The sequence below is a fragment of the Gorilla gorilla genome, chromosome 4 (genome assembly GCF_029281585.2).
Source record: "Gorilla gorilla gorilla isolate KB3781 chromosome 4, NHGRI_mGorGor1-v2.1_pri, whole genome shotgun sequence".
Taxonomy (NCBI): domain Eukaryota; kingdom Metazoa; phylum Chordata; class Mammalia; order Primates; family Hominidae; genus Gorilla; species Gorilla gorilla.
The window spans coordinates 140177716-140191742 of record NC_073228.2 but is presented as its reverse complement, the minus strand read 5'-3'; the positions used below and the strand labels follow the sequence as shown (position 1 = coordinate 140191742).

Sequence of the window (14027 nt, the reverse complement as noted above, 5' to 3'; positions counted from 1 at the left end):
GCAAGGATTAAATTGATCAATACATGAAAATCATTTAGAGCAATGTCTGGCACATCATATCCAATAAATGTTGGCTCTTAGCATTTAAAAATTTTTCTGAACTATATGAAGTCTGGCTCAGTGTCTCCTACCCAGATTGGAAGGAACTTTGGTCTCAGTCATTCTGGGGGCACCTTTTTCTGTGTTGTACCACGGCCCTGAAGACTCACTTGTGTACCTAAAGGAGGGCTCTTGGTCTATGCCCTTCTCCTATGGATACCTGATGCCACTAACAAGTGCTGATCACCACAATCTGTCATAAGCTGTGGCTCCATCTTATTCATTCAACAGAGGTTTTTTTTTTTTTTTTTTTTTTTTGAGCATCCATTGTGTCCCTGACACTATAGCAGGTGCTGGGAATAAAACAGAAAAACAAAACAAAAGAGAATTAACCCTTTCCTCCTGGAGCTTCAAATGAAGCAAGACCCCTGAGCCAGGCTGGTGCTAGGGCCCTCTTCAGGATTTCCACAAAGAAGACCCTTGTCATTTGATCAATCCTCTCAGTACTGCAATGGAATGATCTGCATTTGGGGGTCCATCTACCTCCAAGGCAGGGAGTTCAACTGGAACTTATGTCTGCCACCCCATGGAAGACACTCAAACCCCACTCCCCTTTCCTGGTCTCAGGAAACATCTCTCCAACACCAAGGACTCTCCTCTTCACCAAGCCCTAATCCCCCCAAAAAGCCTGCATGTGATATTCAGAACCATTCCTAAAAACCTCAAGAAACTATTAACTTCTTCCTCAGCTGTGACCACCAGAACACAGAGCTCTCCTGGCCACCTCCTAAAGAGGTGGAAGGAAAAATGTCACTCATTCTTCTATGATGAATCTTCAGGCAAGAAAACAAGACAGGCTCATCTCCCAGGAAGGTTATTCAGACACCCAGACATACAGATGGGGTCCAGCGAGGCGAGCGTTCATGGCTTGGGGAGCGGTAGGCAGCATCTGGACTACAGTGCTGTCAAAGGGAAGGAAGACACAGAACAGATTTTTGTGTCTGACAACCAGAAAGAAATTAACAAGATTTTGAGACAGTAATTTCAGCAGAGTTTAAGAGCCAGATTTCAGATGGTCATGAGGCCATAGGTAAGTGCAGCTAACAACACAGGTAAGTGTAGCTGTTGTTTGTGAGATGCTTATACCTCTGAGAAGGGAGAGGAGCAGAGGATGAACGTCAAGGCAGAGAGGAGATGAAGACCGAGGAAGGAGTTCTTGCCCCACAGGCCCATGGAGAAGGAGACAATGTGGAGTGCTGATAACTAGAAACTGATGGGCAGTGTTCGACTTATCTTTTGGTGCATAAAACTTGGTGGTTTGGAAAAGAATCAATCATTTTAATTACTCAGAATTCTGTAGGTCAGGAAATCAGGCAGGATTCAGCTGGGATGTTCTTATGCTAACATCATTTGTTCAGCTACATTCAGTTGGTGGTTTGGCTGAGATGGAAGACGTCAGAAGGCTATACCCACATGGCAGGCACCTCAGTGCTCCTTTATTTGGTCTCTCTCCCTGCACATGGATATTTTGAGCTTCCTCACAGAATGAGGGTCTCAGGGAAGCTGGACTATAGTATGGCAGCTGCCTTCTAAGAGGTAACTTTCTCAGGAGATACTGAAGATGTCTAAGGCTCAGTCTTGGAAAGTGTCACGACATCCTCTTCAAAGTAAGTCATTGAGAGTTATCGCAGCTTCCACCACAGCGATTTAGACCCACCTTTTGATGGAGGATTGTCAAGGTCTGATTCCAGAGCATGTGGGATGGGACATATTATTGTCACCATCTTTGGAAATGCCGTTTACCTCAGGAGGAGAGAGGAGTGAGAGTTCCTACTTGTGGGAGTACGCTGTGGAATCAAAGAGATGAGTTGTGGATTCATTTATAAATTCGCGCATTCAATAAGTATTTCTTGAAATTATACTATGTACTGGACACTGTTCCAAGTACTACAGGTGCAGTGAGGCAAAAATAAAAAGTCTTTTCTCTTATAAAGCTTATGTTCTAGTACAGAGACAGACAATAAATGCTTAATAAACTCTAGTGGTTGCCAAGTGATATAAGAAAGCAGGGTTAGAGGACAGGAGGAACTGAGTGGGGGACACAAGGAAGCCTTCTACTTTGGGCAGGGTTGTCAAGGAAGGCCTTGGTGCATTTCAGGAATACTGTGGAGGGGCACTGAGGCAAGAACTAGACTATCAAAAGCCTTATAGGCATGGGAAGAAATGTGAATTTTTTTTTCTAAGCATAGTTAGCAGCCATTCATCTGGCCTCTTGTCCAGCCGGGAGATTGCAAAATCTATCATCAGCCTTGCATCCTCTGAGTCATCCTCAGGCCACTGGGCTTCCCTTCTAGATCCTTAGAGTCTGAGGGTAGTGTCTTTGCTATAGGTTTGACTTATAGTGGCTAGAAGCCATCCAAATTTGATCTGGAAAAAAATGTTTAAAAAATCCTGCATAGCTCCAGATGGCTTTGTATATTAAATTAGACCCACACTGGCCCAGGAACTTTCTCAATCATAATTACATTAGTGATCATTAACATTTAAAGAGGCTGCAAACAGAATACTGGACATTGCAATAAATTATCATTGTCCACTGGGCAGGTTCCATGAATCAAGTGCCCCTGGAACTTTTTGAGACTGTCTGATGCTGCAATTTAAATGGAGGATGTTATTCTGCTCTTTGTACATGGGAGTACAGTGGGGGCAAAAGTGAAAGCAAGTGTATGTACAAAAAAAATCCACACTATGCATATCTGGCCCATATGTCTAAACTAAAAGTCTGTTACAACTCTCCCTGGCTCCTAAGGCACTGTACTTTTCCAAGTCATGTTTAGTCTTCATCTTAGCACGACTCACAAGGCCCATTACTCCTCAATGGTCCAGCCACCCTGAGCTACCTCCATCTCTCCTAACATGCCAGGTTCTGAGGCTTCAGTAATAACAGCAACAATAACAACAATGTTTTAAGTTCTTAATCTGTGCCCTTTACCATGCCAAGTGCTTTGAATATACTCATTCAGTGTGTCATCAATATTGTCATCTCTGCTTTACATATGAAATAGACACAGCTCAGGGGTGAAGTAACTTGCTCAATCTCACACAGGCAGTCACAGGCACAGTCACAGGCAGAGGCAAGATTTAAAGCAAGCACTGACTCTGGAGCCCAAATGTTTTGCAGCTCCTTCTCCTCAGCATGCTTTTCCTGACTCTCTCAGTGGCCTTGGTGTAGCCTTCACAACTCTGCACAAAAATCCTTCCCTCAACAAGGCATTCCTCACTGTCCCTCCACATCCCTTCTTGGGCTGGGTGCCTCTTCTCTGCTGTTCCATGACACCCCTGGTCAACTCCTGTTAGGGCACTGTTGGAGCTACATTGAACTTGCCTATTTAACTGTCTCTCTGACAGGCATTGAGGGCAATGAGAGCCAAGACATTATTATCAACTTCTGTGTCCCTAGTGCCTGGCTCAGTAGATATTTGTTGAATGAATGGATGCATAGATAGATTTGAGTGTAGGTAGATGTGGCTTTAAATATATCACAATATCCAATGGGATTCAGTTTTACTTCTAAAGAATATGAACATTCTGGGAGAAAGAGATTTTATTTGCCATAAGTTGATAAAAACTAACATTCAAAGTATGACCAAAATTGACCCAACCCATTAAGAAATTTATATACGTGTGTGAATATACACACACACGTGTGCACATACACACATATCATGGTGTGGGGGTTGGCCCCTGATGACAAAGGGAGCAAAAAACAAACACAAGTGCCCAGGGTACCTTACCGTTGAATGCTGAATATTCATATCCTCATCTGACATCTGAGAATAGGGAATCAGAGGTCTCCTGCATGACCAAAACATGCCTTTTACCAGAAATAATGTTTCCCAGTTTTGGGGTATGATGAATTTCCACATTTCTTGGATAAGTGCAGACAGCAATTGAAGTTGTCCAAACTGAAGCCTTGGATGGCAGAGTAGGCACAGATAGCACCAAGAGGACAGAAGTATTTGAGGGTAGGAGTGGGCAGGGTGATAAATGGAATTAGGAGATGCCCTTTAAAAGTGCTCTGTGCACTCTACATGTGAAGAGTTACAGTGTTTGTTGGAGGAGAGTAGATGTCCATTGATAGGCACACACCATTGTTTGCGTAAGGCCCAGAATCACATGAAAAAGAACTAGAACTCTGTCTACATGGGTCTTTGTTGGTCAGGTTGATGCTGGGAAATGAAAGGGCAGGAAATAAGGTTAAAAATTCCCAGAAGTAAGAAATCTGGTCAAGACCTAAGTGTGAGGGATGAGCAAGGTTTCTAAGCTCAGCATGAGGTGGTCCTCGGACCCTTTTCACCTCCTTTCTCACAAACAAAGATGAGCTATGTGCAGGGAGCTAAGGATCTCATTCAGGATTTTACACCTCTCTTTATCCTGCCTTAGTGGGAGGCTAACTCATACTCAGATGGAGGTAAAATTAACTATGACAAGTAATTCTCGTCTTGGAATTATCAGAAGTGGACTCATGCAGGCCTGGAGCCTGGGAAAGAGAATCTGTGGAACAATGGAAGGCATTACTTCACTCTGGGTTTCACTTCCAGCAACTCTGTTGGGGGACTGCCCTTTTAGAAAAGATGGGCATGAGAAGAGACAGGCATTTCTGGGGAAAATAGATGGAGATCTAGAGACAGGAGCAATGGAGAGCAAGTGAGATAGGAGTGATGGAAAGCAAGCAACTGCCTTTGCAAAGAAAGCAGACACCCCACACACCAAGGAGGCATCAAGGTCCAAAGGAACCCAGCACCCAGCACCATGTGGGCCCCGCTGGCACATCAACAGAACTGCAGAAGAAAATTCACCCCTGAGGACACAGCAGAGGGCAGAAAACTGGTCATACCACAGCATGTGTCCCAGCAACTGGCCTGGCCCTGCCTGGGGCTCATTCAGGAAGGGAGGAGGAAGGAGCTGATGTCCTGCACTTGGTACACTGAGTGACAGGTAGAATGACTTGAGTAGGAATACATAGGAGGCTATCATGAAACAATCCCTTGTCATCCAGCCTGGAAAGACTCAGAACCATCAAGATTAAGGAATTATCAGGCTTCCCAAGGGCAGGGACCATGGCCATCTTGTTCACTGTGTCCTCCATTCCTAAAAGTTCTTGGTACCTGGTAACAATAGGCATTTAATACATGTCTGGTGGATGGATGGATCACTGTCTGCCAATGGTACTAGGTTTGTGCTCACCAGCTGCCAAGACCTGGAACATTTGGGTTACACACATGTTATTTCTAATGCTTGAATCAATGACTATGCCCTTATTTCACATTTATGTCTCACAATATCAAAATACTGGTATTAAGAATATTTATAACTTTAAGAATTCAAAGGTTAAAATTTAAAATTAGTGACCCTAAATCTTGAGCATATTTTGAGTATAAAACAATATACAAATAAAAGCATCAAGTAAAAATAAAATATGGGCAATATAGATGTTATACCTACATCAGCATTATCATATAAATTTACAGGAGATAGACTGAATTTTAAAGTGTCATTTTAAAATAATTATGTAAAAATAAAATATAAAATGTGATTTTGAAAAGTAAATAACTCATTACTGAGTTATATTCACATTTCTCTGAAAGAGAAATTTAGAAAATTTAGAATCATAAAGGGCTCGTTCTAAGTAAGCTACAGATAGTTCCCTCTGATTCCTTCATCTGCCTGCCCTGACCTAATATTTTATTTGATAATATGAGGGAATCTCTTTGAAAAATATATGACCACCACACCCCATCCCAGTTCCATCAACCTAGGATGACAATTTTTGTACTGGTCAGACACTGTGGTTTATATTTAAAGAAAGCATTCCCACTCTGTCTTTTTTCATTTAATTACAGATACAGAACCCCATGCAGATTTCTTGTATCAATATTAATACCTTTGGGTGTATGTTCTACTTGTTGATAAAGTTTCTGAACTAGAGTAAGAATTATTCATGCAAGAAAAACTGCTTTTAATGATAATCAAGTTTCTCTACTTTAGAGCCATAGAAAGTGGATGAATACTCTGTAAGTGAGCACATCTTTGGTTGATTAAAAATTTGATGCATGATATAAGTGGTTTGTATTTCAGAAATATTATACCAATCAAAAAGCAATATGTTGGTAAACAGAAGTTTGCTGAGGTTTAAAAATTGCACCATAAACCAAAAACTGGAACTGTATTTTCTAAACCCTTGAAACCTCCCTTGAGTTAGTCATCATTATGGACATTCCATAAGTAGAGAAATTGAGACCTGACGAATTAGGCTACTCAGTTCCTCACCAATCAGTGGTGGAGCTTGTATTGACACGTGGGCAGGCTGACCCAGAGCCTGTGCATGTTCCCAACCCCGTGAATGTTTGCAACCAAGGCATAGCACAGCCACCAGCAAGGCCTGCAGAGTTGCAGAACCAACTTGGTAACATTATCCAGTCAGAACTCAGCCTCAGGGAACTGCTGCTCTTCCTAGTAAGATATCAGTGTCAGGTAGGATTTTGTCATGGGACTTGAAATGCTAATTAGGTCCTTCAGCAAAGTGATTGTTTAAATGGAGTCTGCACTTTTCAAGGCTATAAGTCTGAGTTTGGGTGGCCTCCACATTAACCTGGGTCCTGGCAAAGAAGTGATCAGGCACTTGAGCCATCATGGAATCAGCTGCTTCTATTCTTCTCTATATGTAGAAGACAGAGCCCAGGATGTTATCCTTAACAGGATGAAGTTATCAAGAAAAGGGGCTTCAAGCCCTTCTTCTTGTGTATTTCTGATTTTTATCTCTACTGAGACTTGGCTGATGAATAGGCAGAAGGGCAGAGAGAGATGAGAGTTCTAAGAGCATCTCGAATGGTGAGTCCCCTGGTCTTTGGGGAATTGGAAAAATCACCATAATCCCTTGTGCTTTGGTGTTTCGGTCTGATTTTAAATCTACCTTGAGGAAATATAGGGTAAATATAGTTCAAAATGCTATCTTTGATGTCAGACTGGCCTGGGTTCCAGTCCAGGCCCTGTCGGCATAATCACTTTTGTGACTGATGGTAGACAAGTTACTTAATCTCTCTGTGTCTAATGCCTCCATATTTAAAACAGAGATTTACCAACCCCACCTTAAAGAACTGATGTGAGGGTTAAATAATAAAATGACAGGTAAGCACAGGACCTGACACAGAATAGTGCTCAACAAATATTAGTGATTCCTTATTATTAAATAAATACTTTCTGAATTGATGTCAGTTTACATGGTACATGGCATACATAAAAATTAAATAATCCTCATCTAATCCAAGAGATAATCCTCAAACCTTATTTTGGACTCATATTTCAATATTTTCTTACACAAGAAGATGAGTACCTGGTTTAGCTTTTATCCCCTCTTCCTGTCTGCCTTTTAGTAAAGATGTGAAGACACTTAAGCATTCATCAGGCCCTGAGTAACAGGATTTGTTACATTTAGAAATTATTCTGGGATAATGAGAAAATCATGGAGAAAATCTTAGGGGATTCAAAACCCTCAGTTTATCAACCACTCAACAGAAGTTTATTGAGCACCTATTACATGGAAAACATAAGGCTGCATACTCTTGGAGATACCTAGACAGTTGGTTCCTTCAAGAAGATTAAAAATAACAGAAAAGATCAAATGTAGTCACAAGAGTATGTCTATCCACAACTTGACCTACGACACATGATTGCCAAGTGAGTGGGTTACAGAATAAGACCCATAGGTGTCCAAGATGTCTTTGGGGGCTGAGGAACTTGGTGGGACTTGGAGGTAGACAGGAAGTTGGGTGTTTTTTGTTTGTTTGTTTGTTTGTTTGTTTGTTTGTTTTTGACAGAGTCTTGATCCATCGCCCAGGCTGGAGAGCAGTGGTGCAATCTCGGCTCACTGCAGCCTCTGCTTCCCAGGTTCAAGCAATTCTCCTGCTTCAGCCTTCCAAGTAGCTGGGATTACAGGCACCAGCCACCATGCCCAGCTAATTTTTGTTTTTTTTGTTTTTTTTTTTTCAGTAGAGATGTGGTTTCACCATGTTGGCCAGGCTGGTCTTGAATTCCTGACCTCAGGTGATCCGCCCACCTTGGCCTCCCAAAGGGGAAGTTGGGTCTTGAAGGCTGCTGAGGTGTTAAACCAGAGAAGAGCAGGATGGACCTTCTTTGAACATAGACAGGGGGTGGCTACATATGCCAGGTTTGGGAACAGCATGTAGAGCAACGTGGTTAGATGGTAAGGCTCAGGAAGGGGAGGAGTTGAAAATAATCCAAGAAAACTTGCTGGAAATAGCTTCCACTTCTTTGATTTCAGGTTAGGGCATAGCCTCCAGTGGGGTGGAGAGAGTTGCTGCCAGGTATAGAGGGTGGCCTCTTTGTGATACTGTGAAAGGGTAGAGGCAGTCATTTGGAGCGAGCTGGAAGCTGACTCAGCCTTCCATGGGACTCTGGCCATGACAACATAACCAGACTGGAAACCCAGTCACATCAGCACCCTCTGAGCTCTCTGCTCTGAGAGGACTTATGGTGAGTGGGGGAAAATGCTTCCACCTCCAGAAAGCCCCGCCACAGCTCCTGCCTTCACCCCCGCACTCAGGAAATGGCTTGCCTCCAGCTCTGGAAGAAGTCCAGCACCCTTTGTTTTGGTGCCTGCACCCTGAGACTGAGACATAGGTTGGTTCATTAAGGACTTTCTTCATCAAAAAACCATTCTCTGGTCAGAGAGATGCTGCTGAGTCACAGGCACAGTTCTCAGAGCAACCCAACAATTAAGGTCATTTGTGTAAGTAATCTCTCTTGGTCTAGAAAATTGGAGGTTTGTTTAAAGAGAGGTGGCAGAGAGTATTTTTGTGTCCTGCTGTCCCTGGCATACAGGAACAGAGAGCTCTCTTTGAGAACAATGGCACAAGAGACCTAACGTAAGAGTTGATATTGAATATCCATGGGAATGAAGAGCCTGCAGAGAGGCCCATCTCCTTTTGCTGCCCAGTAGACTTCCAGGAAGGCTCAGTTCGCAACTGCTTGGCAGAACCCCCAGCTGTAGAAATAACCAAGAAGCATTCCAGAGTTAGCTGGGATCAGGGATGCACAAGTGGAAGACAAGTCAGGGGAGGGTAGAATCGAGTGTCAGACGTCTATAGAGGCATCCAGATAGAATCTCCCAGCAATGAAGGAGCTATGTGACAGATGCTCAGGTGGTCAAAAAATGGGAAATTTTGAAGGCAGTGCTGCAAAAAGGTGAGTGGGGTGGTGTGCCTAGGCAGGGCATATGAAATAACCCCAAGTTGTAGCCCAAAATCCCCTTGAGCTTAGTTCCAATCCCTGCCTCCCTCGTTGGCTCTTTTCTTGGAGCATCCCCTCCAGATGATGGTATGAATTTTTTCCTGGTTCATCTCTTTAAACCCCTAGCTCAACTGCCTTTGGGAATTAAGGAAGTTGCTGTTGTTTCTTAATCTCCTGGCACTTCTACAGTGAAAATAAATTCAGCAGACATGAATTCAATCATTTATCTGTTCATCGTGTCTCCCAGCAAGCCACTTTCAGCCTTTGGTACCCACAGGCCTCTTCCAGATGTGGTGACATGCAGAAGTGCAGGGAGTCAGCCACCTCACAGGGGCAATGAGGAAGAAAGGCAACTTTGGTCCTGTGGACGGCACCAGATTTGCAATTTGAAAGCAGAGAACTCTGGCCATGCCATTTACTCAAACAGTGCCCATTCATGAACACCACGCTAAAGGCCACAGGAGCCCTCCAGGAGGAGTTTTCTCTCCAGCAGGGGATCATGCAGAACTATAACTACAATTAAAGGGAGTGACTAAGAATTACTTGAGAGAAAAGAAAGAGAGACTGTCACCTGAGTGGGGCAGAGTCAGCCTTTCCATTCCAGAGAATTCTGTCTCAGTGTCCCCTCCTATCTCTCCCTGCAGGCCAACTCCTCTCCAGTCCCTCCCTCACCCAGCTCCTTGGACAGTCCATCTCAGTTACAGATGTAGTTTGATTTATTTTCTCTTAAGAGCCTGCTCAGCCCCATGTAAACTCCTTCACAGATTCTCGGCTCCAGCCATTACAAACTGCCTACTATGATGAATATGAATCATGTCGCTGGGAAAATCTAGGCAGTCACATCGGTTCTTCCCTTCAAGAATTTTCCTAAAAGTGTGCCATGTTCTGGGCAGGAATGGCCTAGGCTTAGCTCTTGGTGACATCCATCCTCTGATCATTCTATCCTTTTGTGAGCAAGATGCCAAAGGAAATAAGCCCAAGACAACACCAATTTTCTGAGTTCCTATTCTATTCTAGCTATAAGCTTTTCTTCCATCAGTTCCTCTCTGACCCTGCTTTTGAAAATCCTGGTCACACCCCGAGTTCTTCCTGTCTTTGTTCCTTAGCTGTGTGCCCTTTTGGGTAGAGTTTTCTTTGTGTCCTGTTGGTGTGCTTCATTTGCTACTCTCATCCTCCTTGGGTCAGGGATGATATTTTTTCATGCTTCAAAATCACATTGAAAAAAATCTTTTGATACACATTGAACTGTCTTTGAAGGGCTGCCACAAGTGCAGAAAGGTACCCAGATAGAGGTAAACACCAATTTTGGCTTCAGCTATCCACAGCTGATATCTTATTACATCATAAAGTTTATCTACAAATAAATAGCATGTCTGAAGCTGGGTTGCTTTATTATAGAGATAAATGCAGCTGTGGAAATTAGCAAAGGTCCAATCAGAGAAGACAGAGCCCCAAGAGACCCCTCGTTTTAGCTGGGACCACTGTCTTCCTCTGAGGCAAGCAAGGGAGAGTGGGGAATAGTCACCACTGTGTTCTCTCTCAGAGCTTCTGCTCTTCTGGCCTTCTGCCCAATCTGTGGTGCTGACCTGTCTGCCAAGAGGCAGCAGCAGAAGCATGGGAGAGGCTCTCCTAGATATACACAAGAAGCAAATGATGGGGATTGTGACAGGCATCCTTCCCAGGCAGCAGTAGTGCAGGGAGCCATAGGGTGAGTCAAATACTCGTCTTCTATTTCACAGCATGTGTCGCGTCTTCTAATCAGACTATGAGTTTCTGCAAAGCAGGGCCATTTCAGTATCTACAGAAGGCTGGCAGTTGAAAAACAAAAGTGACTGCACCCCATGCTTACCCACCACTCCCTTTGAGACTGTGCTATGACTAGACCCTGAGAATTACAGAAATGTCTGCATGACTTTCCATTGCTTGCTCCTCTTCATTGTGAGCCAGAAAGGGCCCAGGATGTCTTATGACCTGCAGCCTGGGGGTTCCTCCCTGGGCTGAGGATAATCCACTGCTATTCTTAGAGAGAAAGCAAAGCAGTAATGCCACAAAGAAAAGCCAGTAATGCTACAAAGAAAAGCCTCATTTGCATCTAATATTTCAAGTAATGGTATTGTCAGGGGCTGTAGGGTCAAAGAAACCTTTGATAATGTCCTCAAAGATAGTTTGGCTGTTACTGTGAGTTACCGTGAGTTCACAGAAATGGGAAACATGTTGTCACTTACATTGTGAATTTTAAAATAGCTCTATTTATATTGCTCTTGTAATGAAAAGGGAATGTTTCACATTTCCCAGGAATCGTTGTATATGTCCCCTTAATACTCAGTGAGGCAAATGAGATGAAAATCAGCACATGACGTTCCAGGGTACTCAGCTGATAAGTTGTCCTTTTGAAAAATGCCCAGTCTATCTTCTCTAGTCCATAGTGTCCAGCCATGCTCTGGAAGCACATGGGTATCCTGAGTGGGGCCAAAGGGCAGACCTGTCAAAAGCAAACAATGGTTTCCTCCTGTCATGGGGAAAAAAATAAGCTAACGAGTATATTTTTTTCAAATGTAAATTTTATTCCCATAAATTTTGCTTAAATATTGCCTATTACCAGTTTCCAGTTGACCCTGAGTCAACTAAAAAATGGCCAAGCAGCAACTACTATTTGCAGAAAAGGGATGTTCTGGTGGCAACAACTAAAGCCAATATGCTGGATCAAGCAGAAAACAAAACATTTTGTTTATGAATATAAAAGTGTCTCATGGACCACATGGGTAGAGTGGAGCTGGGCCCTAAAGAGGTCAAACACTAGCTCAGCCTCTTTCAGCACACCATTCTCTTTCTGTTTTCAACAGACTTGTTTTGCTACTTAGTCCACAAAGTGGAAGATAGCTGCCCAGATCGTCCAAGGTTACATGTTAACTCTCTACTAAATAAACAGACTGCCTCTCTCAACATAGTCCTAAACACCCAGGAGAGAAAACCTGATAGGCCCAGTTTAGGTCAGGGTTCCACTCCTAGTCCAATAAGCTGAATCCAGGGGTGAGAGCAGGACATGGCCACACAATAGAAAATGGCCACAAGAGGTCTGTCTTGTAACCTAAGCATTAGGGCAGAACAGTTCCAAGAGAGAGAAGTGGTGGTAAGAAGGGTGTGTGATGTCCCAGAAGGAAGCTACTCCATGGAGGATCCAATGTGGCGGTGCTCCATCATGCCACAAAAAAACTGGATTCAAGCCCAACACCACTGGGATCCAGTGAGAAAATATTGAGGAGTTTTAACACATCCTCTGGAAACACTGTAAGCATTTTTCCTTAGACTACATAGGTAAAGAGAGGGGATTTTTTTTTTTTTACAATATCGTTTAATCCTCCAAGACAATGTGATAAGCTCTAATTTGCAGATAAGAATATTAAAGCTCAGAGAGGTTAAGTAGCTGTCCCAACGTCACCCAGCTAGTAGGGGGTAGAACAAAATTCACACCCATGTCTGACTCCAAAACCCCATTCATGCTCCATCCATTCCTCTGTGTTCCTTCCCAAGTGAACTCTGCCCAGAGATAAGTCTCCCTTGATCAGCTGAACAGCCTGAATTGAAGACAAGCATGTACCGAAAAGCTGACTTCCATTTTCTGTGCCTTAGACTTTTCTAGGCCCAGTTTGCAAAGTGTGAATTCAGCCAGTCTTGCAAGGACTCTGGCCACAGCACAAAGTTCCTTAGCATCCCCAAGTCAGAAGGCCCCCTTCCTACGCCTCACCCCCACCCACTGCAGGTTCCTCAACCACCCCCCAGGTGGAGAATTTCAGCCCCCAGCTACTCCTAGGTTGTATACTGTTCAAGTGCTATCAATGCCATTTTCCTGTTTGCGTTTTGTTTTTGTTTTTGTTTTGTTTTTACAGTTCGTTGCTCATCCTAACTGTCAGCAGCAATTGCTTACCATGTGGTATGAAAATCTCTCAGGCTTACGTCAACAGTCTATCGCTGTGAAATTCCTGGCTGTCTTTGGAGTCTCCATAGGCCTCCCTTTTCTCGCCATAGCCTATTGGATTGCTCCGTGCAGCAAGGTACAGACTGCTTAAGGTGCATGTCGTTTGCGGTTATTTCTTCTCTCTTCTTAGCATGATCTGAAATCCATTTTGTTCAAATTAGCAGCTGATTTTTTCCCATATTTAAAGAAAATATTCCTGAGATACCCGGTGAAAGTAGGAAACCACATAAAAGGAAAAATGTTAAGACGTGCTTTTTTAAATCTTTTTTTTTTCAAAGAGAGAGAGGAGCAATAAAATTTTAAACACGAAAGGCATAATTTGAAAAGATCAGTAACAGAATTGAGAACAAAGACACTTTTCTTCTTCTAATTATGCAATGTCCTAAGCATGTCCTCCAAACCCACAGTATAATAATTAGAATCATGGTAATAGTAATAGCTAACATTTGAGTAGTTTCTCTTCTCTAAGCCCTTTTCATGGAATATCTCATTTCACAGCCTCAATTACATTATGACATGTATGCTTTATGAAGTAGGTCCAGAAAAGAGAAATGACTAGTAGGCTGGGAGTCAAACACAGCTCACGCTGGGGCACTGCAGACCCATTGCAACATCTTCCTAGTTTTCCTGGCCCCTTCGATGAGGTTCTGGCTCACATGGGCAGCCAATTAGGTTGCAGGAAGGAAAAAGGCAAAGGAAAGAG

The 14027-nt window shown here is 43.2% G+C and overlaps 1 protein-coding gene across 4 annotated transcripts in view; it reads left to right on the top strand.

Moving 5' to 3' along the window:
* Positions 1–14027, top strand: part of TRPC7 (transient receptor potential cation channel subfamily C member 7) — a 152887-nt gene that overhangs the window by 77581 nt on the left and 61279 nt on the right. For 2 of the 4 annotated variants that reach the window (XM_063706791.1, XM_063706789.1), the window contains one exon: positions 13236–13400. The exons of the other annotated variants lie outside the window; for them this stretch is intronic. In XM_063706791.1, coding sequence (XP_063562861.1) covers positions 13236–13400 — 165 coding nt within the window. The remainder of the gene's footprint in view (positions 1–13235; positions 13401–14027) is intronic. 4 annotated transcript variants of the gene reach the window in all.